Here is a 26221-nt window from a genome sequence, read left to right as displayed (position 1 = left end):
TTAGTTACTGGACTGTTTTATCTCAACCCGTGGGAGTTACATTCTTTCGATTCTCCTCCCCATCCCTCTGGGGGGGTGTGGGGGGGGAAGTAGACTGCGTGGTTCTAATTTACGGCCTGGGCTTAAACCACAACACATGTTTTTCCTCACTCTTTCAAAAGACTAAATACTATTTAATTTTAAAGATGTTCTGCACTAAACAGAATCAACTCCACTCTTTCCACTCAAATTATGACAATGTAAAATCAGTGGTAAAGGTGAGAATACCTCAAGTATGTCTGTAACAACATAGAGACAATGGAATTACTCTGAGAAGACTGAGTCCGACTTTAATAAACAGATATTTTTTAAGGGGAGATGTTTCCTGTTTGCTCTAAAACAATTGAAGAGCACTGAGACTCAAGGAATGACGTCTCCTTTAGAGTAGGCCTGTCTTATTTCATGTTTGTCATTTTATGTTTCTTATTTCACTTCCCTTAGAATATATTTTAGCCCCCAAGAAAAAGTTGGCTAGCTCTGTTATCACCTCAGTGCCATAACTAAACTGTAGAAATTACATTTCCTTTGGCTGTACTCCTCCTTTTGAGAAACTGTCTTTCATATTGATAATCATGTTTCATAAGGCTTAGAGGCAGCACTTGAATCGCATCAAATATCTTTACGGTTTTGCAACAAGAAAATGGTGAAAACATCTTCTTCACTAATAAATGTATTTATTTTGGGACATAAAAAACCAAACAGAAGGTAAGAAGGTATAAACTGAATACAGAAAGGCAGGGCTCACAAGGTCAGTGTTAAAGGCTGCAGGAGAAAGCACATATGAATATTGCCGATGCAAGCAGGTCTTCATCACAGTGCAGGATTTTTTCATGGAGACAGTAACCGATTATCAATTATATGGTTATGTTTTTGCTGTAGTAAGTAACAAAAAACACTTTTCCAATAAAAATTGAGAGTCATTTAAAATAATCTAATATTACAGAGTTATAAGCAAGATTCAGCAAAATATGGACTCTTGCGCCTGTGCCTTGAAAAAGAACACAGCTAAGCAAATCATTGACTGCCATACCAGTTTCAGATACACGCAAACTGAAGGCTGAATCTGCAAATAAAGAATAAAAATATCAAATTCATTATAAAAAAGGTTGGGGAACTTTTCTAGTTTCTATAGCCAGCATGGAGTTGTGCATTTGCTGTTGCAGCATGGCCAGTAAAGGTTTAGAAATCTGTTATTCATCGAAACATGATACTGATTGATCTAATAAGCTTTAAAGTACTGTGTATGAGTTCTACAAGCTATTTTTTTCATTTTATTTTGAATTCTGAAGTGCATACAGAGATTAATTCTGGCCACCATTGGGTATGTTTTGCACGTATGTGAACCACTTCAAACATTTTAAAACAAATCATATTAATGGGGCATTATAAATCGCGGCCTCCTCCAGCTGTTCCAGCCCAGGCCCTCTTCTGCCCTGCCTGATTCCTGGCTCAGGAACAAGGGTGACATTTTCCTATTTGCAGAAGTGAAGGTGAGCCAGTGTCCCTGTGACACACACACAGAGGACACTGACACAGCTGGTCACAAGTGCTGATACAGAGGATGCTCTGCCTCTGCAGCACCCCAGAGGACTCGCACAGTCCCAGAGCAGACAGCCCAGACCCTCCTCCTTTGGGCATAGCACTGGCAGAAGGTCACCAGTGCAGCGCACACAGGGCAGACACTCTCCAGGGTCACAAGCACAAGGATGTTCACAGATCCCCTGAGTACCAGCACAGACCCTCTGCTGCCCGGCACCCTGCCTTGAGTCAGGGTCTCCTGCTCGCTGGTTGGTCCAGATTGAAGTTCACTGGTGATTTCACATGCTCACCCCATCCACTTCAGGTCTGGGGGGGAAACAGACACCCACCCCTTAGCAGTGACACCAGGCACATGGACTGTGACCTGTGTTCCTGCACCAGTCACCAGCCCTGAGCCCCTCACTTGCCTCACACTCATGCTGGTGACTTCCAGCATGGGGGTTTTGGGAACACACCCCCTTCCCAGCCCAGAGTGGGAAGCTCATAGTTAAAGACCAGCTTCAGCTGCTGGCACTGAATCACTGACTCAGAGAATCATTTAGGTTGCAGAGTATCTTCAAGATCACTAAGTCGAACTGTTACTCCAGAACTGCCAAGTCCACCACTAAACCATGTCAGTAAGTGCCTCACCTACACTTTTTAAGACCTGAAGGTCTTTTAAATGTCTTCAGGGATGTTGTCTCAAATGCTGATCTGGGCAGCCTGTTCCAGTGCTTAGTAACTGTTTCAGAGAAGAAATTATTCCTAATATCCAAACTAAAACTTAACTGGCACAACTTCAGGCTGTTTCCTCTCATTCATTCACATGTAACTTGGAAGAAGCGTTCCAACACCTCGCTACAACCTCCTTTCAGGTAGTTGTAGAGAAACTGAGACCCCCATACTCACACCAACAGCAGACCGCACAGACCAGCAGTGCTCAGCCTCGTCTAACTTCGGCCTCCACTCCTCTCAACGATGGTCCCCAGCAGCTGACACGCAGTGCTTGCAGAACTCACACACATGGGATAGCGTGAGATTATGCAGACAGGTAGTTAAAAAAAGGCAGTTAGGACAGACTGTGTAACCAGGCACAGGGCTCCGTCAGACAAGCGTTCTTACCAGCAACAGTTTACATGAAACTGACCCCTTTTCTGTCTATGCCTCTTTTCTTTCTCAGCTGCACATTGCCTCGTCGACTTGCACAGGTCCACCAACACCCCTGCAGCCCTCAAGACTTCAAGGTCTGAGATTTGTCAGGTCTGTGTCTCAGTAGACTTTGTGCTTCCCCCTCTTCCTCAGTACTCCATTTGACAAGGCCCTTGATCAGATAATCTTATGGAAATAAACATTCCTACACTTCACAGACCTTTACCAGTTAGCGTGACTGATCAGCTTCATCTCATCAATGATGACTGATCTCATCACTGCCTCCCTCATAATTTCTTGGACCGGTTTGTGTCTGTGCTTTTGTTTATGGCCTCCTCCTTTTCTTAATATCCCCTTTTGTGCTGAGAAAGTCCTTGACCACACAAGTTAAAGGAGCAGACATTCTCCTTCCATATTATCTTTCCAATTAGCACATATCTCCTTTCATATTATCTTTCCAATTAGCACATAACTGAAAAATATTATCACAACTGTGTTACAAAGGAATATAGTTCGCAATATAGCAGAAAAATGAAAAAACTTCTTTATTTTACAGTTATACAAATAAAAAACAATCCCCATAGCTGTACTTGAAATAATATTAACAGTGTCAAACATGACAATCCTTACAGAATACATATTAATACTTTAAAGCACAAAAACTCTATTACATACGCTCAGTAGCAATAGTACTGTGCAAGAATGAAGCTCTCTGTAAACGTTCTTCCTTAATTTTATTTACATTTAAAACAATTGTGCTTTTCCTTACACAAAGTTAACAGTGCTCTTAAAAATAAATAATGTGCAATTTCAGGGTTATATCCTGAAATATGCTAATCTGGATCCCCATATACATCCTGGACATGTCTCACCCAGGAAAGTCACTGTAAAGAGTGCTCAGCACTTTACCAGATTAAACACTAAAAAAAAGGTTAATGAACCCACACCTGTTTTTCTTCAAATTGTAGTCAGAGAAAAGGTGTTGACCTCAAGCACGTCGCTTATATTATTTAAGAAAAAAATGATAGAGTCTTTATTACATATTAGATTGTGTTAACCAGACAAGGTTTGAAAGGTTCAGTAGATCTTACGTCTGGAGAATGGCTCAGAGCTCTGGGAGATAGAACTGTCCCAAAGCTGAAAACTTAACAATCAAATATCTATTATTTTTATGTAATATGAAAGACTCTCTCTGCAGAAACATTAATATGTACATTAATAAACAACTCACAATAAATTGATCTGAATTAAATGATGTTGTTCAATGTAAAGCCCCCATAAGAACTGGAAAAGTATACACTGCTGTCTTGGTTGTACCTCCCAGTTCTTATTTTTAACATGAGTTTTGGAACTTCAGCTGGCAGTTGGTATGACTGATATGAGGATCAATTTGAGGAAAACTCAACTGATGGGCATTCCTCAGTTGTTCCTCACCAGAGCAGATACCATTACAACATTAGGGACCCTTCTTCTTTTTACCCTATCTACCTTCGTATTACTTGTTGAGACTGTTAGATGATAAAAGTGGTAATTGTAATAAAGCCTGCTTATCTGATCTGTGCTGCAGGCAACACTGGAGGTGTGAATGTATTTAAACAACAGAAACCATCCAAGGCGGCTATGAAGGTTTAAGATGTTGCCCACTGAAGAGCCACAAGGTAACATTTATTCCACTGTAAAGTACCTATACAGCAGCTAAGCCTTTGGTGCTATGCTCGAGGTCACGTTTAGGGAAAAAGAGTCACATGGTGGAAGTATTCTGGTTTTTCATTCAGGATGTGGGGTGCCTCAACAGAAATGCACAAATTGCTCAGGGTAATACAAAGCCAGGAGGTATACAGGAAAGGGTGAAAAGATCACCTGTCAGTTAATATTTTAGTCTACTTGAATTACTTTTTTGTTGATGGCCTGACACTAGAAAGAAGAAAAGACATTCCCAGAAGAAAAGATAAAAGCTAAACAGATGCTTCTCTGAGCTTCTGTGAGACTGGCAGCTGTGAATTCTTTATCTCAATAGGAATTCTGTCAATGTATATGAAATAAGTTTTGAAAGATCAACAGCAGCAAAACCCTAACAGAAAGAACAGGAACCTTTCACCAAAGAAATAACCTTGTCCTAAACTCCTAAGTATACACAGTGTACAAATAACACCCTCTGGCTTATCAAAATCAATCTAAACACATTCAAGTCTGTATTGCTGTTCTCATGATTCTCATGATACCTTAGTTTCAGTGGTGATCATGTTAAGGTCACATCCTACACCTTAGCGTATAGCCAAAGTAAACTGTCCTGGGTAACAAAGATTGATGAATTAGGAAAGATGCTACTGTGTCTTAGATACAGCAAAATAACTTTCTATTTCCCAAAAACTTTTTGCAAAACAGTCTGCAAGGCAATAATTTAGCTACTACATTTGCATAATCACAGGCCTTTAGTCATGCATATGAAATACAGGTGAACTTGAGAGGAAAACTGGGTAATAAATGGCACTTTTAGCTAGTCAATGTTTGAGTGTTGTGCTACATATGAAATTGCTCAAGTTAGTTCAAAATTCAATAGGTACAGGAAAGATCATATTTGGAGATGAGGGCCTATCGTAGAGCTAAGAACATAAGAGAAAATACCCATACATTTTATCTGCATGCTTTCTCCTTAACCTAGCCTGACATGAAAATAGTGGAATCACAGTGTTCTTCATTTACCAGCTCCATTAGCACTAAAACATATCATATGCAAACAGGTTTTTTATGTTAGTATATGCTGCATTAACACTTTACCCTCTCTTACCTTCCTGTAATTTCTTGTTCTTCTTTGTGAAATGAGAGAGTGGTTTCATGGATAAACAGGAATGATGCTCAGAAAAAACACTGTGAGAAAATGCAGCTCTGTTATTTCAATTACACATCAGAACATCCAACTGATACAAACGAGTAGTATCATTCAACATCGTTAGAAATTTAAGTTTTAAAAGAACTGTTTGATCTACAGTTCTTTTATTTTCCATTTAATTGGCTAGGTCTCCTTTTTTTTTTTTTTTTTTTTTAGACATGTTCCAATGTCACCTGAGTTTCTTTAGACTTTGCATTTTCCTTTAAAATAAGGAACAAAAATTGTGTATGCATATACATATTTGAATGTATGAAATAATTTCTTTACTCCAGATTTTTCTGAAGAATGAAATTTTATATGAAAAGTCAGAAAAGAAGCTTTGATTTGGGATGCTTAACTAAAAAATTTAACCAACAAAAAGAATATGTTCCCTTCAGCAGCAACGAAACATCATAATAAATCTACACTCTTTCTTCAAGGAAAAGAAATAATGTGTATAAAAGTAATCTTTGGTACCAAAAATAAGGGCACCTTCTCATATGTTTTCATATCTGAACACAACAGAAAAACTACTCTTTTAAAACGGATCAAAATGACCTCTGACTGGCTCCATGTAGTGGGCATTGACAGTGGTAGCCAGAAAAACCATTGGGATGTTACGGGTTGTGTGACAGCAAGATGCATCACAATAACGATAAAATATTTGATTTTTGATTGACATTTCCCTCCACCCTCCAATCCTTATGGTCTTTTTTCTGAAGACAATTTCATAAGATACATACTTTAATTACATTCTCAAAATTCTTTAAGGGCTCAAATACTTAAAAGCAACAAAACCCAACCAACAGCAGTAAGAAAAACAGCAACAAAAGCTGAGATTATAATACAAGATCATAAGCAGTCCCCTGACTGAAGGCATTTGTTTGAAGACTGATTTGTTTGATCTTATGGACTTCACTTTCTCTACTCAATTCCATCATGATCTTTTTGCTAATGCCTCATTTAATTGCTCAAGAAATATTCCATCCACTGGGGATTTCTTCTGAGGGCTGCCTGACCACAGAAGCAAGTCAGCAGTAAGCAGATTGTATTTTTCTTGTTTAGTTCATGATGAATGTGTCACTGGAACCTGTAAACACTACTGAGCATACATTCAAGCTTTGTTCTTAGTGAAAGTGGCACTTACTTGAATCCTTGCAGTCAAGATAGCTTAGCTATATAGCACTTTACAGGTATAATAGCTGGTTATATACTTCTGATAAAATTCCTTTTTCTGCTGGCTTAGTGGGTATTGAAACATATCTTCACTGGGATCTGATAGACATTCCACAGCATCTTTATGACAAAGTGTGTATACTGTACTTCTTGTTGTACTTTACATGAGCTTTATTACTGTATGCATTTCCCTGTTGTTAATTTAAGTGCTCCTCTGTTATGTAGTACATACAATGTCTTAAACTCTAATGGCATCCTGTGAGGACTGGCATTAGAAAAGTACCGATACTTCAGATCATCATAATAATGGTACTTGACTGGTTTTCCATGTAAATCCTTTGGGAATGGCCAAAATCCATACAGGTGAATTTCATCACAAAATCTGGTGGCAAGCGTATACATGAGAAGACCAGTGCTGGGTCGTTTAATGTGGACCTTGTTTGTCAGCCAATAGCTGCAAAGAAAGAAAAAGTACATTAAGAAACTCTCATACAACTTCATATGAATAAATCCTGTAAACTTATTTTATCTGTTATGCATTTATTTTACACTATAATAGAAGCAAAAGTTTCATTCTTCTCTTTAAACTGAGATTATAGATGATGACACTGTTTTGGCACACCTTTATTTCACCTAGAAGAAGAGAAGTGAAACTTCACACCAAGCTGAAGAAAACCTGGCCAACTAAGGTTCTTAATTCAAGCTTTAACCCTAACAAGAAATCACAATGCCTGCAAATGCTAGAAAAGTGTAGTTAAAATCCTCAACCAGATCAGGGAACAGACTCTTACTATAAAACTTTGACCTCTTGCAGTATCCAATTCACCTTATCAAGTCAGTCCTACATGGAATATCTGATCGTGATTACTTCACAGATTGCTTGCTAAATAGAAAGTAAACGGAAATAATACATGTAACACTTTAAGAATGTGATTTTCAGAAGTAAACAGAAGCGAAGTTTCAATTCCTTTGTGATTAAGTATGCAAAGCTTCCTGGCTGCTAACAGCACTCTCCAGAAAAGCAAAATATTATGCTAATAATTTTGAAGAGGTTTTGTTTTGTACTCAACAGTGCACAGATCTGACTGAAGCTATAGGACAGTTTTCCTAATCAGGTAACAATATGTCTGGTTTGTCTCTTCAAAACGTTGAATGGCACGAAATGACAGCCAAATGAATCTGTGGGAAGTTGCTTCCCTCACATTGTAATCTGTTATGCAGAAAAGTATGCATCCCAGATAAAATAAGTGTATCATGTTTCATGTCAGTCTGAAATGAAAGAAAGGCTAGTTCAGTACTTAGTTATTTTAAGCAGGTTCATGGATTTAGTTTTTTTCATGACAAAAAGGTATGCTCAGCCAACTCGAGCAGTTCCAACTATACCCTTCTGCACCTACTCCTTTCATCTGACATTATCCCATTTTCACCTCATCTCCTTGTCCCAAATTGAAGCCATCTTTGCCTCCAAAGGCTTTCTACCTGCCTCAGACATATTATATAGTCAGTCATGGTACAAACTTCAGACCTCTTTCATCCAGTCCAATATGGTTCTTTTTTCTACAGTCCTTTCTTTCTACTGAGCAGACACACTCCAAAGAGATCTCACATGATTTTAAAATGTAAATAGTAATCATCTACATGTTTCATTGTTACATACAAAAGTGAAAATAGTCAGAGACATCTTTTAGTATTGTTAAGACTGGAGATAAGTATTGTCAATAAAAGGTTTGTATCAGGAATATTTTCATACTTTCTGGTTCTTTAGGCTTAAAGAAAATGTTTTTTCCTTTCTTTTTAACGCTGTTATCTTATCAAAAGCCAGTTCTTACATGTAGTTCAACACCATGAATAGAAGACTTGCATGTTTTAACATTCTATATATAAAAATGCAATTTTTGGCAAAGTCTATTATCTCTACTAAGATAATAATAAAAACTAGGGTAAAGGAGAAAGACTTATGTATTAAATAAAATAATTTGATTTCAAATTGAGACATAGGTATAAAAATTAAACATCTCAGTAATGACTTTTACAAGAACCATGAGGTTATTCAGGCTGGAAGGGACATCAGCAGATTTCTAGTCCAACCTCTTTCTCAAAGTAAGGTCCCTCAGCCACTGCTAACAGGGCCTGTGCTCCAGCTCAACCACCTCTGTAGCTCCCAGCAAAATTTGCTGCAGTTGGCAATATCTTTCCTGTATTGGGGGGGGGCTAAAGTAGGTCACAGTGCTCTGGATGTGGTCTAACAAGTGCTGGGTAGGGGAGGCAACCACTTTCCTCACTTGACCAGCTACCCTCCTGTCAATACAGCCCTAGACGTTTTTGGCCCTTTGCTGCCAAGGAGCACTGATGACTTGAGCTCTTGCTTCCTGCCAGATCACAGAATCACAGAATACTAGTGTTGGAAGGGACCTCTGGAGATCATCCAGTACAACCCCCTGCCAGAGCAGAGCCACCTGGAGCAGGTCACACAGGAACGTGTCCAGGCCAGTTTTGATTGTCTCCAGAGAGAGAGACTCCACAAGCTCCCCTGGGCAGCCTGTTCCAGTACTTTGCCACCCTCAAAGTAAGGAAGTTCCAACTTACGTGGAGGTGAAACTTGTTGTGTTTTAATTTATGGCCATTGCTCCTTGTTCTGTGGCTAGGCACCACTGAAAAGAGCCTGGCATCATCCTCCTGCACCTGCCTTTGAGATATTTATATGCTTTAAATACATCCCCTCAGTCTTCTCTAGACTAAACAGGCCCAGGTCCTGCAATCTCTGCTCAGAGAGATGCTCCAGACCCCAGATCATCCTTGTGGCCTCCACTGGACTCTCTTCAGTAGCTCCTTGTTTTTCTTGTACTGAGGAGCCCAGAACTGGACACAGCTCTTCACATGTGGCCTCACCATAGTCGAGCAGAATGAGGATCACCTCCCTTGACCTGCTGGCCATGCTTCTCCCGAGGCACCCCAGGATATTCTTGTCTCTCCTGACCAAAAGGGCGGACTGCCAGCTCATGGTCAACTTGTCATCCACCAATACAGGTCCTTCTCAGCTGAACAGCTTTTTAGTAGATCACCCCCAACGGGCACTGACACTTCGGGGTTTTCCTCCCCAGGTGCAGTACCCTAGAGTGGCCCTAGCTGAACCCCATTAGGTTTCTCTTTGCCCAATTCTCTAGCCTATCAAGGTTCTGCTGATGTCCAGGGTCCTTCCAACAGAACTGATCCCTGCCACTCCGTCAGCCCTTAGCCCGTGCTGCTGCAAGTGTTAACTCATTCCCAGGTGCAGCACTCTGTCCTTGCTGGATTTCCTAAGGCTCCCATTAGGCTATGCATCCAGCCCAATTGTTGAGCTAGACTTTGACCCTCTTAGTAATCCAGTCATCCATGGTACAGTATCTTAACCTGGATAGAAGAATATTGTGGGAGACAGTGCAGAAAACCTTGCTCCCACTCAGGTATACAACATGCAGTGTTCTTCCCTCATACACAATGTACAGGATGTTTATAAAAATCTGTTATTTTACCATTTTAAAAGGGACTTATCTTTGTCAGATAAATCACGTTCTGTTTTTATTCACACTGACAACAAACAATAAATTCTAATTCCTAATGTTAGAAACAAAAATACTTTTACATTTTCTTGTGGAAGACTATTTTCCTACAACTAAAAGCAAGCTAAAACCCGTAACTCTGTAGTAAAATATTAGTAGAAAAATGTAGCAAAATACCGGGGAGAAAAACTGGTTTGAAACCTATTATCAGTTACTGAGGGTAAGACTGAAAATTCAAAATCAACCTGACAGATCTGAGAAAAAAAAACCAAAACAAACACAACAATTTAACAAACAGGAAATGTAAGTTATACAGAGAATTGCCTGCAAAGGCTGGCAAAACCTCTTAAAGCAGTAGTTCTTCAGAGATGCTTGCGGAGGTTAGAGATGGTCTTAAACTGCATACGAGTTAACAGAGCAAACCACAGATACCTATATTGTAACATGTTTGTAATCTGATGTATTTGCATACCAATTTTTGTCATCCCAGAAGCAGTAAGAAGGCTTTCTACTCCAAGTAAAATAGCAGAAAATGGAAAACTTCTTCTAAGAGGAACCTCAAGTCACACACATGCTGTACCTCCACCGGGATTACACTGGAAAGTGGAAATTTAAGAGTTTGTTTCTGCTGATGTCAACAAACTCTCATTCGAGCTCTGGAATTCTGAATATATATTTGAGCATATTTCTTTTCTTTGTAACATTTTACTTTCTTTAAGTCCTCACAAGCATTCATCTTTTCTTAACCCCAGCTGACCTGAAACTACTTAACCTTGCATGAAGGAAATCTGAAATAAAGTGAAATAAATAAAAACCACGGTGTGAACAGAATGTAATATAAAACATTCCTTCTTTGTTCAGAAGTAACCTTCTGGCAAAATGATTGCCCTCAGTTACTGGCTACAACACTTCAACAATTGCAACCAATTTTTGCCACTGGGCTCAGTTACAATGCAGTACAAGTTAAAAATTACTGTACATTGATGTTAAGCCTTGTAAGTGAGCAGTAAATTGATATGTTTTGTAATGGTCTGGAAAAATGAAAGGAACCATGAAAGAAAGGAATATGAGAGGAAAAAAATCTTTCAACACCTGAAGATTGAAGAAAAGTAATTAAAATGTAAAACTCTGCCCTGATGAATATGAGATAAATCAATTTTTTACATCCTTAATCTCTGTTAAAAGATTGCTTTGACACATTTATCTTAAGTGTTTATGGAACCTCAGTATTTTGGTCTTTAAAAATATTGAATCTCTTTCTGCCAGATCAAACTATCTCCTACGGTTTAACCCACAGTCAAAACCACCACACTTTCACCCATACCTAGCAAGATATTTTTACATTTATAAGAATGAAACGTACTACTATCAGCATGTTTGCAGAAGAACTGCTAATTGCATAGCATGTTTCTGGCAGATGACTTCCTGCAGCTACTGACAAAAATTAAATTCAAATAAACACATGAAAACCATAGACATCAGTTTTAAAGATAGTAAATGTTAAAATGATCTTCTAACAGGACTCTATTACAATGACTAATATATGCAACACCTGGTGCTGATTGTCATTGCATTAAATGGATACTAGGGAATTCTAATGACAACTCTTACTACTGTGGAATAGATGGCTCCTGACTACATTAAAACATGGAACATGCTTTCCAAGGTCACTTGGAGTATTGTGTACAGTTCTGGTGTCCTCAACATAAAAGGACATGGAACTGTTGGAACAAGTCTGGAGGACGGCCATGAGGATGATGAAGGGACTGTAGCACCTCCCCTATGAGGATAGGCTGAGAAAGTTGGGGCTGTTCAGCCTGGAGAAGAGAAGGCTGCGTGGAGACCTCATAGCAGCCTTCCAGTATCCGAAGAGGGCCTGCATAAGGATGCTGGGGAGGGACTATTCATTAGGGACTGTAGTGATAGGACAAGGGGTAACTGGTTAAAACTTAAACAGGGGAAGTTTAGATTGGCTATAAGGAAGAAATTCTTTACTGAGAGGGTGGTGAGGCACTGGAATGGGCTGCCCAGGGAAGTTGTGAATGCTCCATCCCTGGCAGTGTTCAAGGCCAGGTTGGACAGAGCCTTGGGTGACATGGTTTAGTGGGAGGTGTCCCTGCCCATGGCAGGGGGGTTGGAACTAGATGGTCTTAAGGTCCTTTCCAACCCTAACTATTCCATGATTCTATTCAGAATTATATATGTCGTGTGAGACAAGGGAAACTTGGTATGATCAGCTACATTCAAACATCAGACAAGCCAGCATATTTAACATCTTTATTTGCCATACCTACAAATTTGACAGAATTTCTAAGTATAAATGAGCTAAGAATTTGGTTGTGACATATTTCAACTGATTTTTAACTCCTTTCTCTGAACAAGACTGAAACTGAATGAATACATGAATACATATAACATGAATACATGTTATAACCTGAATAGCTCCAAAGGTTATATATACCAAGCTCTGTTCATTGCATGGCACGCTGATCTCCAAGCAAACTCAATCATACATGCTTGCCTGTCACTGAAATTCTGTTCCTTTTAAAGCCGTTACATGGAGGGAATATTTTAAAAAGAGTTTCTGAGAAATCTCATATGATATTTAAAAAGTTAAAATGCTAGCATAAATAAGAAGGTAGAAGCAAAACATTGTGCAAAAAAAGACAAAACATTCCAGTGTTACTCGAGTGTCTCTGTCACTGGAAGAAGCCAGATGATGTATGTTTTCTTGAAAAAAGTACTTTCTCAAAAATATTGTAGAACAAGACAAAGAGAAAAGTGACGTAGGTTGTCACAACAATAAAATAACTTCTGTATGAGCGGAGATTAAACAGAGTAGCTTGAAATAGAGACAACTAAGAAGGGACATGGCAAAGAGACATATACAAAATTATGTAGTGTGTAAAGGTGGCAAATAGGGATTCAATTGCTACTTTTAACACAAGCACTGTAACATAAAAACTATGGACCTGGTGAAGTCATTCAATGGTAGGTCTGAAATAAACAGATGGAAGTACATTTTTATACAAGATGCCACTGAACAGTGGAATTCACTGCAACAGAATATTTTGGATGACCAAAATGGCCAACAGGCTAAAAAGACATATATTGTTAAAATTCACAAACACAGTGGTGCAGATGAAGCTCCTTCTCAAGGAGAAGCGGCTTCATCTTCAAGCTGCTGACCATGAAAGCACTTATCACAGAGTAAACACTTGACATTTCCTCTTTTTCTAATAAGCCTCTGTGTTGGCATCTGGCACTGCTAAGACCACAGGCTACGGATGGATCTACTCAAACTGACATTTTTACGTTCTTGGACCAGCATCTGCTTTCTCTAGAAGGTGTTAGCTCAAAGAACTTCCTTACGCTGAGAAAGAATAAAGATTTTGCTTGTGTTTTCATGTCTTCAGTGGGATTAATCACATAAATCATATGAAGGGTCCTTCAATTCCCTATCAATTTATGTGAACGTATAAATAAAAATGCATAATTTTCCTTTTCTGACTGAGATATGCCTTGGACAGGAGGCTGAACAAGGAATCTAGATTGTGAAAGAATTAAGAGTGTTACTGTTACCCAGCACAGAAACACTGCTGAGTGTTTGCATGTACAATAGCTTTCCATGTACAATATTTTGAAATAGCATACACAAGAGCCATTTCATTAAAAGGAATAATGTACATTATCAGGAGTGGAAATACTCCCCAAACTTGTAATCTGCTTAATTCACTACTTTAACATTCACTACCTTAACTTTTTAAATTCTCCTTTAATTCATTATTTTAACTTAATTCACTAATGTTAAATAAAGCAGATTTCAAGGACAACTCGAGCGAAACAGTGGTCTGCCTGGCAATCTTCCTTAGAAAAAGAAAGAAAATACCAAGATATCAATGGTGAACACAGTCATGTTACATAACTTGCATTGCCACAGATAAATAAGAGCATGGCCAGTAGACTGCCATTCAGTGTCACCACCACTGCAGAGAATTTTAACACAGTCTATACCCGCTATGTTAAAATAAGAACATATTAAAGCTCACTTTTACCTGCCTTAAAATAAAAAAGTTAGCTTCCTTGATGTAGGAAACTGTTTTGCTTTGCCCCACTGCTCTAGGCATGATCTGCACCTAGAGATGCTTTAATCAGCTTCTGGATAATCACGTTAATAGGAAAGGGATCTGCTAAGGACAAAGAAGTATCAAAATACAGCATAACACTACCCTTTTGTTGCCAGTGAATTAAGAAACACTCACTAAAATGAACACCAGTTAAGCCTATGAAATCTTTCCTCATACATAAAAAGATTTTGGTGTAACAACTGCAATCTTCTGAAGACATAAGCCACATGCCCTATAATAATATTTGAAAGGATGGGGCAGTAAGGCCTATATATGAAGGAGAAAGCCTTGAGGACTAATTAACAGGATATGGGAACATGCTTCAACTTCTGTCCCACTTCTGCAATATCTCCAAGCTAACGGAATACTTTTATTTGAACCCACGCTAGCTCTTTTAGTTTTCATCTTAAAAATAAATAAATAAACTAATAAATAAGTATTATTGACTTAGATTTATAAGGAAATCACAGGATGAATAAATCTCTTTAAACATTTGATAAAAGCATTCATGCAAAGGAAAAGAGCCATATTTCAATCCTTGACAAACAAATGACAAAGTTTTTGTATGTTAACCCATCATTAGTTTCAAAATATAAAATGCTTATGCTGCAGAGTCCTTGATTCTTCCTTCATAAACAAGGACTTTCAAAATTCCTCCCTTTTTTGGTTTTAAAGTAGAAGTATTCCAGCAGGACAGGCAGATGACATCCCTTTCCCCAGAAAAGCTCCCAATACAAGATCGGGCACGACTGCCGAAAACATAGGCCTCAACCTCGTCAGATGGTGGAAGAGGCAAGTTTGAGCCTTTGGAAGTGCGGTATACCGAAGCTGCAGTACAAAAGAATGAGAGTCATTGTGTTCCATCTACTTGAGTAACTTCTGGAAGAAAATAGCACCATATCTGCGTGAAAGCTTACTTTTAACAGGCACTGAACCACTTCTGAGCACACCTACAAGACCAAGCTCTTCTTACATGGCTGTGAGAAGATCAAGCTATCCACACCTCTGCAAAGCTTAGCAATGAGGTACCTGGCACCCTGCTCACTGCTATCATGACCAAAGCATTCCAGAATATGAACAAAAGTTAAATCATATGACCAAAATTTTAAATTTATAAAACTCCAAGCTGTTTCCCTAAACACTTATGCCAGTACGCAAAACTGCTTGCACATAGTAAATCTCAGCTGATGCTAGATCACAATTTGTGAAACTTTGGTAAATGCTGGAGAATTGGGTTGGAAATAAGGATCACTAGGAAAGTTTGCAAAATGGAACTGTTTATAACATAACGCTATTATTAACAGACTGAGCTTGACCTACCCTACACTGATTACTGGTTGAAGGATCATCATGACCACATTTCCTCTATTCACTTCACATTAACCATCTTCTCATAGCTTACTGGGTAAGCTGGAATGCATAGACATCCTCTAATGTTGACATATTATTTTTAAGACCAACTTAACAAGTTCTTGTGTGCATTTGGTCCATTCAAAAATTCCCTTAATAGCTTCCAGAAGGCAAAATCATTTTTGTTGTTGAGTTTTGGTATAAGCTTTTTTTCCTGCTTATCACTGGTCTTCCAGATCATTTATTCACTGTCATCTATGATTAGCCACACAATACTTTTTTCAGCTGTAAGGAAAGATGCATCTTCTCTTTATTGTCATGCTTTTCTCACCATGCAGATCACATTCATGACAATTTCTGAAACAAGTTCACTGAGCAAACCTTTTGCTGACATCTGTGGGACACCTTTGTCTTCAGGCTACGTTTAACTACCAAGCATTCTCACACAGAAACACTTGAATGGGCCTTTTCACAGCTCCTTTTCACTTCCTCTTTTCTCAAAGTGTTCAAGCTTCTGGGACAGCACTTCAATCACTTCTCTTTTCACAGTGACTTTTAAGCCACAGAAATGATTCACTTGTCTCCACTACACAAGGCTGCACTTGTTACTTTTGCAACATGTTGTGATCTGTCTACCAGTCAGTATTCCCTCCTGCTCCAAAATAGCGGAGTTTGCCCAGTCTGTTGTTTTCCTCCAGCTCTCAAAACAGCTGGAAACATTCATCTGCTGCTTGGGTAGTTAGAGCTACTCTTTGTGATACATCACACTACAGAAGAGAAAGTAGAGACTTCTTACCTAGGTAGCTCCTGAAAATTGCAAAGAATACACATAAACATGTTTTTCAAAAGTAATTTCAGCCTTTAAGAATACATTTACGCCAAAAAGGGCACTGAACCTTTTGACAGTAAGCGTGGTTAGTCTTCTGTTGCACAGCAATGCAGACACTTAGCCTTGCTTCAGAATCACGGAAGTCAACAGCTGACACTCATTCTAGCACTCTGCTGGAAAGTGTTGCTCCCTCAGCTAGTGGACATAACCATTTTTAAGAGCAAAAAATACTTTCATTTTAAAAGAAGCCAGTTGTAAATAATTTATTTAGAGATCACAGGTGCACTAGATGTGCACATAGGTACATAGCAAAGTTGCAGTAGAACAGACCTAGAGTACGTTTTACAGACTATGAAAGCTAATAGATTTCTGGAGAGAAGGTTTTCATTTCTGGCAAATCAGCCCCTTCCTGAGGTTTGCTGAAAAGAGATGCATCTCTCAGAGGGGTGTTCCATGTCTACCTTATTTCTGTGACATACTTAGACAATGCATATTCTTGCAACACAGATAATGGCGTAAAATACAAAATTCAATGAATTACAGACTCACAAAATCATTTGGGTTGGGAGGGACATTTAAAGATCACCTAGTCTAATCCTAACTGCTATGGGCAGGGACACCTTCCACTAGACCAGGTTGCTCAAATATCTATCAAACCTGGCCTTGAACACTTCCAGGGATGGGACATGCAGAACTTCCGTGGGCAACCTGTGCCGGCATCTCACCACACTCATCATAAAGCATTGTTCTGTCCAATTTAAACCTATCTTCTTTCAGTTCAAAACCACAGCCCCTTGTCCTTCCACTAGAGGCCTTGGAAAAAATTCTCTCTCTGCCTTTCTTATAAGTCCCTTTTAAATGCTGAAATGAACAATAAGGTCTCCTTGCAGCCCTCTACTCTCTAGGCTGAATAATCATATTTCTCTCAGACCCACTTCATAGGAGAGGTGTTCCAGTCTTCTGATCATTTTTGTGTCACTCCTCTGGACTCACTCCAGCAAGTCTATGTCCTTCTTGCACTGAGGGCCCTAGAGCTGGATGCACTACTCCAGGTAGGGTCTCATCAGAGTGGAGTAGAGGGGCAGAATTACTTCCCTCGACCTGCTGGCCACATTTGTTTTTATGGAGAAGTCTGGCTTTCTGGGCTGCAAGAGTGTATTGCCAGGTCATGTACAAAGATATGAAGATACGTTAATGTTTCTTTGGGTTTCATTCACATTATCAAACAGGAATCTTTCCTCATATCACCTTTTCATTAACGCCATGCCTTCCTGTTACACAAGTATCTCCCCATTTCCTACAACACAATTGGTAAGAATACCTGGTTGGAACCTCATAAACTATGTTTGTGTATAATCTAGAAGACAGTTCAGCTCTACCCTTTCTGTGCTATGCAGATTTTGTGTGACAAGTCCAAGCTTTCACTATCTGGCCATCTTTTATAACGAAGCAGGAAGGCACAAAGTACCAAGCAAAGCTTTTCTGAGCAAGACAAGTTTGTTGACTGGAAGGATGCTTCTATCATATAGTCCTACAGACCTACCCAATAGTGATAACATCAATAGTCCTCTGGCATTCATGACTGAAGAGAGAAATATATTCAGAAAATTTGAGAATGCTACTGCTCATGATCATTGATTCATATGTGAATATACTAAGCATAGTGGGGGAAAGGCACTGAGCTGCTTTGCTCATAGAGTTGTGCTGATGTGCTTCAATCAAAAGCATGTCTTTGCTTTTCCAAGTGAACACACTTCTTCAGACCAGTGACTTTTATAAGTACTGAGCTGTACTGTTTTCCTTCATGATTAAACATACATTAGGGAATATGTAAACATCTCTAAACTCATTGTAATGGGTTAAGCAAATCAGACTTTTATACAAATCTTTAGAGACTAAAGACTGGAGCACCATCATGTCTTCAGTCCCAAATCAATAGTTCAACACAAGCAAACAATACTTACAAAGTTTAAGCATACTGACAGTGCAAACAAAAAACTTTGGCAGGAAAAGTAGTGCTGGATTCCCATTCTGGAAAGCCCACAGGGCCCAATCCTAACAAAACAGTTATAAAAATAAGCAATAGAAAGCAATTGTATTTTATGAAAATGGGGCTAGAAATTTAAGTATGTTTTAGAGAGAGTCAATTGCTTATTTTCCTCTCATATATAGTCTAAATACTGCTTATTTCCTTCTCTAAAATGATTATTTGCATTAGTTGGAATTAAACAAAAGTAATTAAACAAAGAGAAGAATGGCAAGAGCATAAAAATCATATTTAGATTGGAGATGGCACAGAATATTTTATTGGGTTTAGAGAAGGAACTACCTTTGCCTTCACAACTGATTTTCTCTTCAGTAAAATAAGACCACCTACCAAACTTTTTCACACACAGAAACATATATATATATATGTATGTATGTATGTATGTAAAGGTAGGGGCAAATAAAGCAAACCAGAAAATAAAAGTATGGCAAAGTGACAGACAAAGAAAGCATGTAGTGTACAGAAAAAAAAAAAAAAAAACAACAACAAAAAAACCCACCACGATTTGGCATTCATAGGAAACCAGTATTTTACTTCACTAAGAGTTTTAAGTTATTAGGACGCTCACAGCCTAAGTTTGTATTTTGACTTACATCATGTTCAGTCCGGGTTTGAAACAGAACTTTTTCCTCCGCTGAAGGAAAGCTTTGCCCCAAATGGTAACCACTGTTGGAAAATCCTTCCTTTCCTCTCATCCTCTGCGGCTCCCTCCCCAGTCAGGGGAGGCACAAGAGACAGCACCTCTGCTCCCTGCTGCTGGCACACTTCATGGACCTAGGTGTTAATCCAGACCAACTGTGATGGTGGGCTAGATTCCTAGGCAAATGTTTGGTCTGACATCAGCAGGGTTGATACCAGAGGTCAGCCTCAAGCTAAAGGGCAGAGACACAAGACCATATAGGGATGTTTTGTATTGCTGGAGGTGAAACTGAGAAATAGAACGCAAGAGTGTGTCCGATTCCACGTGGCCCACAGGGGCAATTTTAACAGAGATTGAGCAGTATGATAAATAAGCAGCCTACTTTCTACCAGTCATATTCCTTTCCTGAAAGAGCCTTTATTTATGTAGCAGAGTAGCTATTGAAGCCTCAAAAAGTCTATTGAAGCAGCTCCTTGGTAGGAAAACTTGATAATGATTTGAGTCAGCACAGTTTCCATTGCCAAGAAATTAATTTGACCCATGCCCTGCACAGTAATGACGAATCCTCAAATAAATGGAAACCAATAATTTTACTATTGCATAACTATTAAATATCTGTTACATGATGGCAATTACACAGATTATATTTCAGCTATGAGAGAAATTAAGTAATTTTAGTTTTCAGTTGCAACTGAATTAATACATACTCATGTCAGTGAAATAACATATAATACAACATAACCACATGATCACGTTAATCTTGAACTTACATGATTCGTCAAACTGTGCCCTGGGGTTCTGACCTCTTCTGGGGATTGCTGAGGGCACTACAAAATTTTCATTGAAAATTACCACATGCAAAGCTATCTCCCCTGTCAAACATGGGCAAATGGAGTGGAAAAAGAATTTGGTTTGGAACAAGAGAGGGACGGATTGGATAAGCCTCTTCAACCACAGCAGTGAATGCGTCTTTGCAAAACCCATGTCAAATTAAGAACAGGGAAAAATCTTTTGTTTAAACAAAGATAACAATTCAGCTGAAGACTAGTAAGGAAAAAAGAACAATTTAGTCTTACTGACAAGTTACAATAAGAGTTATGTGCAGCAGATTGACTGGACGACATTGCTAAGCACTCTGAAACACACAGGTAACTTTGGTTCAGATTTATAAAAACCCCACACATTTCAAAAACTTACAGAATTCTTAAAGTTTTATGAAAGCATTCCTACAACTTGCAACTGATCAGCATTTTTCCTATAGCAACTGCAGCAGAATGTTACTGGAGTCGTGCAATTAAAGCTAGAAATATGTACTTCTAGCTTTCACCATTAGATCTAGTCTTTCATACTGAGTATCTGCTTTCACATTTATGCCCAGTAAACATATTTCTGTTTAAAAAATCCTGATGAATTTTCTAGCTAATGAATTTTCTCTCTTTTCAAAACAATGCAAATGCTATCACGTTCAGAAAAGAAAAAAAAAAGGGGGAATAAGAATAAAATGCAGTGTGTCCACTATACATATTAAGGAACAAGGAACACAATAGTGGAAGGACCTACTCAATTTGTTAAATTTCTCTTTGTTAATTCAGAAAACCCTGGAACAATTTGTTTGTTCCCCAAAACATCTATTCCACAGGCCTGTATTCTTCAGAGCCCTTTTTCTAGCAACTTCTATTACCTATTAAATCTTCTCTAAAAAAGACAAAAAGCCACAAATATGGGACATTCTGCTCCCTGCTATGGAATATTATATTCTGTATCCCTGCAACAGGGGGAAATTTATAAACATGATCCCATGATGAATACTATGCCCTGTATCATGGAGCATTTAATGAATGGCACTGATACTGAAACTGATGTTGAAAAATGTAGTCTGTGAACTTGAGAATACGTTCAGGATGCTCTTTGCCCATTGGATTGATGAACAGGTTAAAACTGCTTTCAACTTGTGACTAACTCCCCTTGATATCTAATGTCAATAATATCTAACATTGTCTCAGGTAGATAGACTAAAACGTTCAATGCCATGTTACTCATTAGACTATTTTCAATTATACAGAAGAAAATCTGATCTCTTTTGATTAAATCAATACAATCTGAAGTCTCTCTTCTAGGTATTATTATACAAAATATCCATTACAGGCCCTTAAATTTGGTCAATGCAATGAACCAGAGCAGATTAATGAGATCTAAAAGCTATTGATTTTGCTGTAACAAATCTCAAAGCCATCACTGAATTAAGCAACCAGAAGAGCCAGGCTTCATGCAAATAATAGCAAATGACTTCAGTAAAATAAGAAGCCAGAAGTTCTCAGGATTGAAATTACACAAAACCTTTAAACACTTACAAAGCATTCCCTGAAGCACCTGCAAGTATGCGTTGAACAATGTGACTGAACAGAAAAAAATCTGCTGCTTTACAACTTAATGTAGAGCTCAGAAATGAGAATTTGCCTTACAAAGTTCAATAAATATGAAAAGCACACTTAAACAATACACAGGAGTCCACACGTTGAAACGTCAATGGAACAGTGCCTTTAAAGAAGGGCTGCTGCTCACTTTTCACATCCTCTTAAGCTCTAGCTTCACTGCAAACAATGCCAAACAAAATGCCTGTTAGCAGCAATGAGATGTGACTGGAGTTCTGTCAAGCCCACCAACGGGTTTCACAAGGACATGCAGTACACCATGAAAAAACTGTTTCCAGTCACTGATACACTTGGTCACTAACAAATATGCCATACCTGCGTGAGAGGCTGAAGATCCCACTACTGATTTTACAAGCTGTAACTTCCCAAAAGAAATTGCTTTGGATTTCCTCCAGAAAGATTTCCTGTCTTTAATTTGCTTTTCTCCAAGATCTGCTGATACAACAACAGCCTTCTGCATCAATTTCTCTTTCCTACGACAGATTTCAGAAAGGAGTATAGAATCACAGAATCACAGACTGGTTTGGGTTGGAAAGGATCTTAAAGGATCATCCAGTTCCAAACCCCTGCCACGGGAAGGGGCACCTCACAGTAGACCAGGTTGCTCCAAGCCCTGCCCAATTTAACCTTGAGCACTGCCAGGGACGGGGAAGCCACAGTTTCTCTGAGCAATCTGTGCCAGCCCCTCACCACCCTCACAAGGAAGAACTTCTTCCTTATACCTAACCTAAATCTCCCCTGTTTAAGTTTAAACCTGTTACCCCTTGTCCTATTGCCATAGTTCCTGATGAAGAGTCCCTCTCTAGCATTCTTGTAGGCCCCCTTCAGATATCTGAAGGCTGCTATAAGGTCTATTTCTAGAGAAATCTGACAGAAGACCTTGTGATGATCAGCTAGCATTTGCTAAAAAATTTAGATATGAGTCCATTCCATTGCATAAGTGCTTTTATTTTCTTTCCATGGATGTCATCCACTTTTCATGCATCAATAGAGGCATATAGCAGAAAAATGTCTAATTACTACTGTTATAAATCAAATTTTTAAAAAAAGTAATTATGATAATCCTGAACCAAATCATGTAGCCACTTCACTAAACTGTAAGATTACAATTAAAATAATAATAAAAAAATCAAAGTCTGCATAAATATAGTTAAAAAAAATTCATTTAAAAGAAAATTTTTGTTACTGTCTTCATTAGAGCCTTTAAGTAAAACCTGAACATCTTACTGTTACTCAATATTATGCTAAAAGTCACAGTGTATTGCCAGTGGATCTACTAAATTACCATCAGCCATATAATTAACAGTAATTTGAAGCAAGATCCTCGGTCTGAATCCAAGCTACTCAATTTCAAGTCATCAATGTTATAGAAATGAAGCATTTTTTCACATTGGCACATTTCCCAGATATTTCACGCCTGGAACTTGCTTTGCTTATTACAAACAAGTTTATAGAATTTCAAAAAAAATTGAAAACAAAAGTAGAAAGAGAGGCTTCCTCTTACTTTTCACCTCTGATCAGCTGACCATTATACCAACAACATCAGATAGTTGAGATTTCCAGAGCCAATAATTCCTCTACCCATATTCTCTCAAACATGTTCTCCCTTCCCAGAACTCATTCAGTTCACCAGCTAACTGACTCCACAGCCAGCCAGTGTCATCTCTGAGGACCTGCTCCTACTACAAAATGTTCCTGGGGACTCAAGAGAAACCCACAAACTACAGCAAATTAATTCCCCTATGAAAACCCATGACAAACCCCTTGCAGACAGCAGAAATCCCAATTGCCAACACTGGTCTACAGGTCAAGCCCTGCTTTTTGCTTCCAATGCTGGCTTACAGTAATCATAGAATCATAGACTCACAGAATAGTTAGGGTTGGAAAGGACCTTAAGATCATGCAGTTCCAACCCCCGGGCCATGGGCAGGGATGCCTCACACTAAACCATGTGACCCAAGGCTCTGTCCAACCTGGCCTTGAACACCGCCAGGGGATCTCCTGCAGCTGGCTGTGCTGCACCATCTACTCAGCACACAGTCTCCCCAGTATGGCTCACACCTCTGCTTGTGAGGTTTCATGCAGCTATGCAACTTCCCAGCTGGTGCTTTACTTTAGAGAGGAGAACGTGCTGCAGCATTGAGGGAGGGGTTTCTGTCTTTATAAGCCCTCAGAGTTTTGCTCTGGTGATTTTAAAATGACTGCTAGCTCTGCAAAGTAAGATAAAAAGAAACTCTGAGACTGCTTTCTGAAAGTTTGCCATCACTTAGAGCTATGTTCTGTAGTCTACCTTCTTTTATGCTCTGTCCCCTACAGACTAAAGGTGAGAAAGGCTTCATCTGGCAAGTTCATGCCAAACGTGAATCCTTCAAAGCCTGCAAAACCCACAGGTGGGTTTTACACTGTAGGAGCAGTCTGGAATAAACAGCATACTGCCCTTCTGTAAATTAAATTTAATCCAAACCTGGACATTTTGATATAAGCAATAACATGTGCCACCTGTTAGTTTCAGTATGACTCGAGAGACACTACTTCCTCTCTGCCAACACCTCTGATGAGCGTGCCCACCATTATACTGAGACTGAAAAAACTGAGAAAAAAAAAATCCTCTCATGAGCCTTCCAAATATTCTGAAACCAGCAGTTGCACTTGTTCTCAATAGGATCTTATCTCAGATCATTTTACAGGTCTTCTTTGCTTTCAAGTGGGAAGAGAAAATGATTACTCATTCTGGTGGGAAATTCCCCTGTATCTCACTGATGCTAGCTAATACAGTGCAACTAAATTTAAAATGAAAAGGCAAGTTCTAGCAATGACTTTCTCTAAGTCAATTTTTTTTTACCACTTCTAAAAAGATGCTTCAAAAAATGCAAATGATGACCCTTTTTCCCACTAAATACAGAAAGAAAAATGTAAATATGTTGTCTCCACATGAGGTATAAACTATTATTTCAATACAGAAATATTATTAAAAAAAAAAGGTAGAAATAAAAGTAGTGGGGTTTTACATTTTAGAAGTAGTGGTTATTTTCTTAATACTTTCTGTGGTCCCTTAATTTACTTCTTGAAGACCTGAAGGGCAAATTTCAAAAAAGGACTTCAACACAGTAACCTTGTCGTATTAAACTTGTAATGTAAGCCACACACAATGGTGATCTCCCATTCATGTACAGACACATCCTTATGTCTACACATGAGCATAAGGACAGTAGGACACCTAAGAATAGAATTCACAGGAACAAAGTCTACTGATGCATAAGACAGAATCTACAGAGGGGTAGAGACTTCAGTCTAGCCTAGGAAGGAAATGAGGACTGGTGAGAGATTTAAATCTCATTCCATGCAAAATACAGGCACCCATCATCTAAGTCATATGGTGCATCTCCTGACACCAAAGTAGCAGAATCCAGACCCGTCCCCTGATGAGCCAGCTGTTTTCATTCAAAATATGTTCTGTGCTTTAAAACATCATAAGGCATGACAGTGCTCACCTAATCACCTCTTTACCTCCCGTGTGTCTGAAATCATAGAATCAACTGGGTTGGAAGAGACCTTTAAGATCACCAAGTCCAACCGTTACTCCAGCGCTGCCAAGTCCACTACTAAACCATGTCATTAGAAGCCTCATCTACACAGCTTTTGAACACTTCCAGGGACAGTGATGCATATCTTGCTTCTTTCCACAGCTCAAGGAAATGTGTAGCTTTGTTGTACAATTGTGCTGAGTGCTTCTGTAAGCCTGTAAGCACCCTTAACTCCAACCACCTTCATTGGAAAGGGAAGGCTTTTGGAACCTCTTGGAAGATAGACTTGGTATGCTCAAGTATGCAATTCTCACCCTTTTTCTTACTTAGTGTCTGAATTTTTCTCACTCAGTCTCTTAATTCTTTGATGCAAATTGGAACAGCCTAGTAGGCTTCCCTTACTCTCCAAAAAACCTACATTTGGCCACTCTCACACACACAGCTATTGTCTTGCTCCCTCTTCAATGTCTTCAGTGGTATGGGGGAGAAAACAGGAAGAGCAAAAGCAAGAAAACTCATGTATTAAGTCAAAGACAGCTTACTATGTGAATAAAAGAAGGGGGGAAAAAAAGGCACTCACTCACCACCACCTGCAAGCAGACTGAAGCCCACCTGGTCTCTCAGCAACAGCCACCTTGGAAGAAAATCACCCGCCCTTCTTCCACTGTCACAGTTTTACTGCTTGCTGACCATGATGCTAAATGACATGGCATTTCCCTTTGGTCAGTTCAGATCAGCTGTCCTGGCTACGTCCTTTCTCAAACTTTTGCCAACTACCAGCCTACTCAGTGGTGGGGAGAGAGTGAGACATGAAGACGGCTTTGAGGCTATGCAAGCACTGCTCAGCAACAGCCAAACCATTGGCATGTTACGAACACTGCTCTACCTACAAATCCAAAACACAGCACCTGTATTCTGGCCAAGGACTTTAACGGAAAGTTAACTCCAACCCAGCCAGACCCAGCACACTTCAGAAAGAGGA

General features: G+C 39.0%; 1 protein-coding gene across 4 annotated transcripts in view; it reads right to left on the bottom strand.

Moving 5' to 3' along the window:
• Nucleotides 1–3418: 3418 nt before the first annotated feature.
• ST8SIA4 (ST8 alpha-N-acetyl-neuraminide alpha-2,8-sialyltransferase 4) overlaps nt 3419–26221 on the bottom strand; it is a 55928-nt gene continuing 33125 nt past the window's right edge. For 3 of the 4 annotated variants that reach the window (XM_080638803.1, XM_080638804.1, XM_080638805.1), the window contains one exon: nt 6069–7205. In XM_080638803.1, the coding sequence (XP_080494929.1) occupies nt 6926–7205 (280 nt within the window). In that variant the 3' untranslated portion in view covers nt 6069–6925. Of the gene's footprint in view, nt 5575–6068; nt 7206–26221 lie in introns of those variants that run through there. The other variant, XR_013958840.1, reaches the window with a different exon arrangement.

The sequence above is a fragment of the Psittacula echo genome (genome assembly GCF_963264785.1).
Source record: "Psittacula echo genome assembly, chromosome: Z".
In the NCBI taxonomy this organism is placed as follows: Eukaryota; Metazoa; Chordata; class Aves; order Psittaciformes; family Psittacidae; genus Psittacula; species Psittacula echo.
This window is presented reverse-complemented; position numbering and strand designations above follow the sequence as displayed.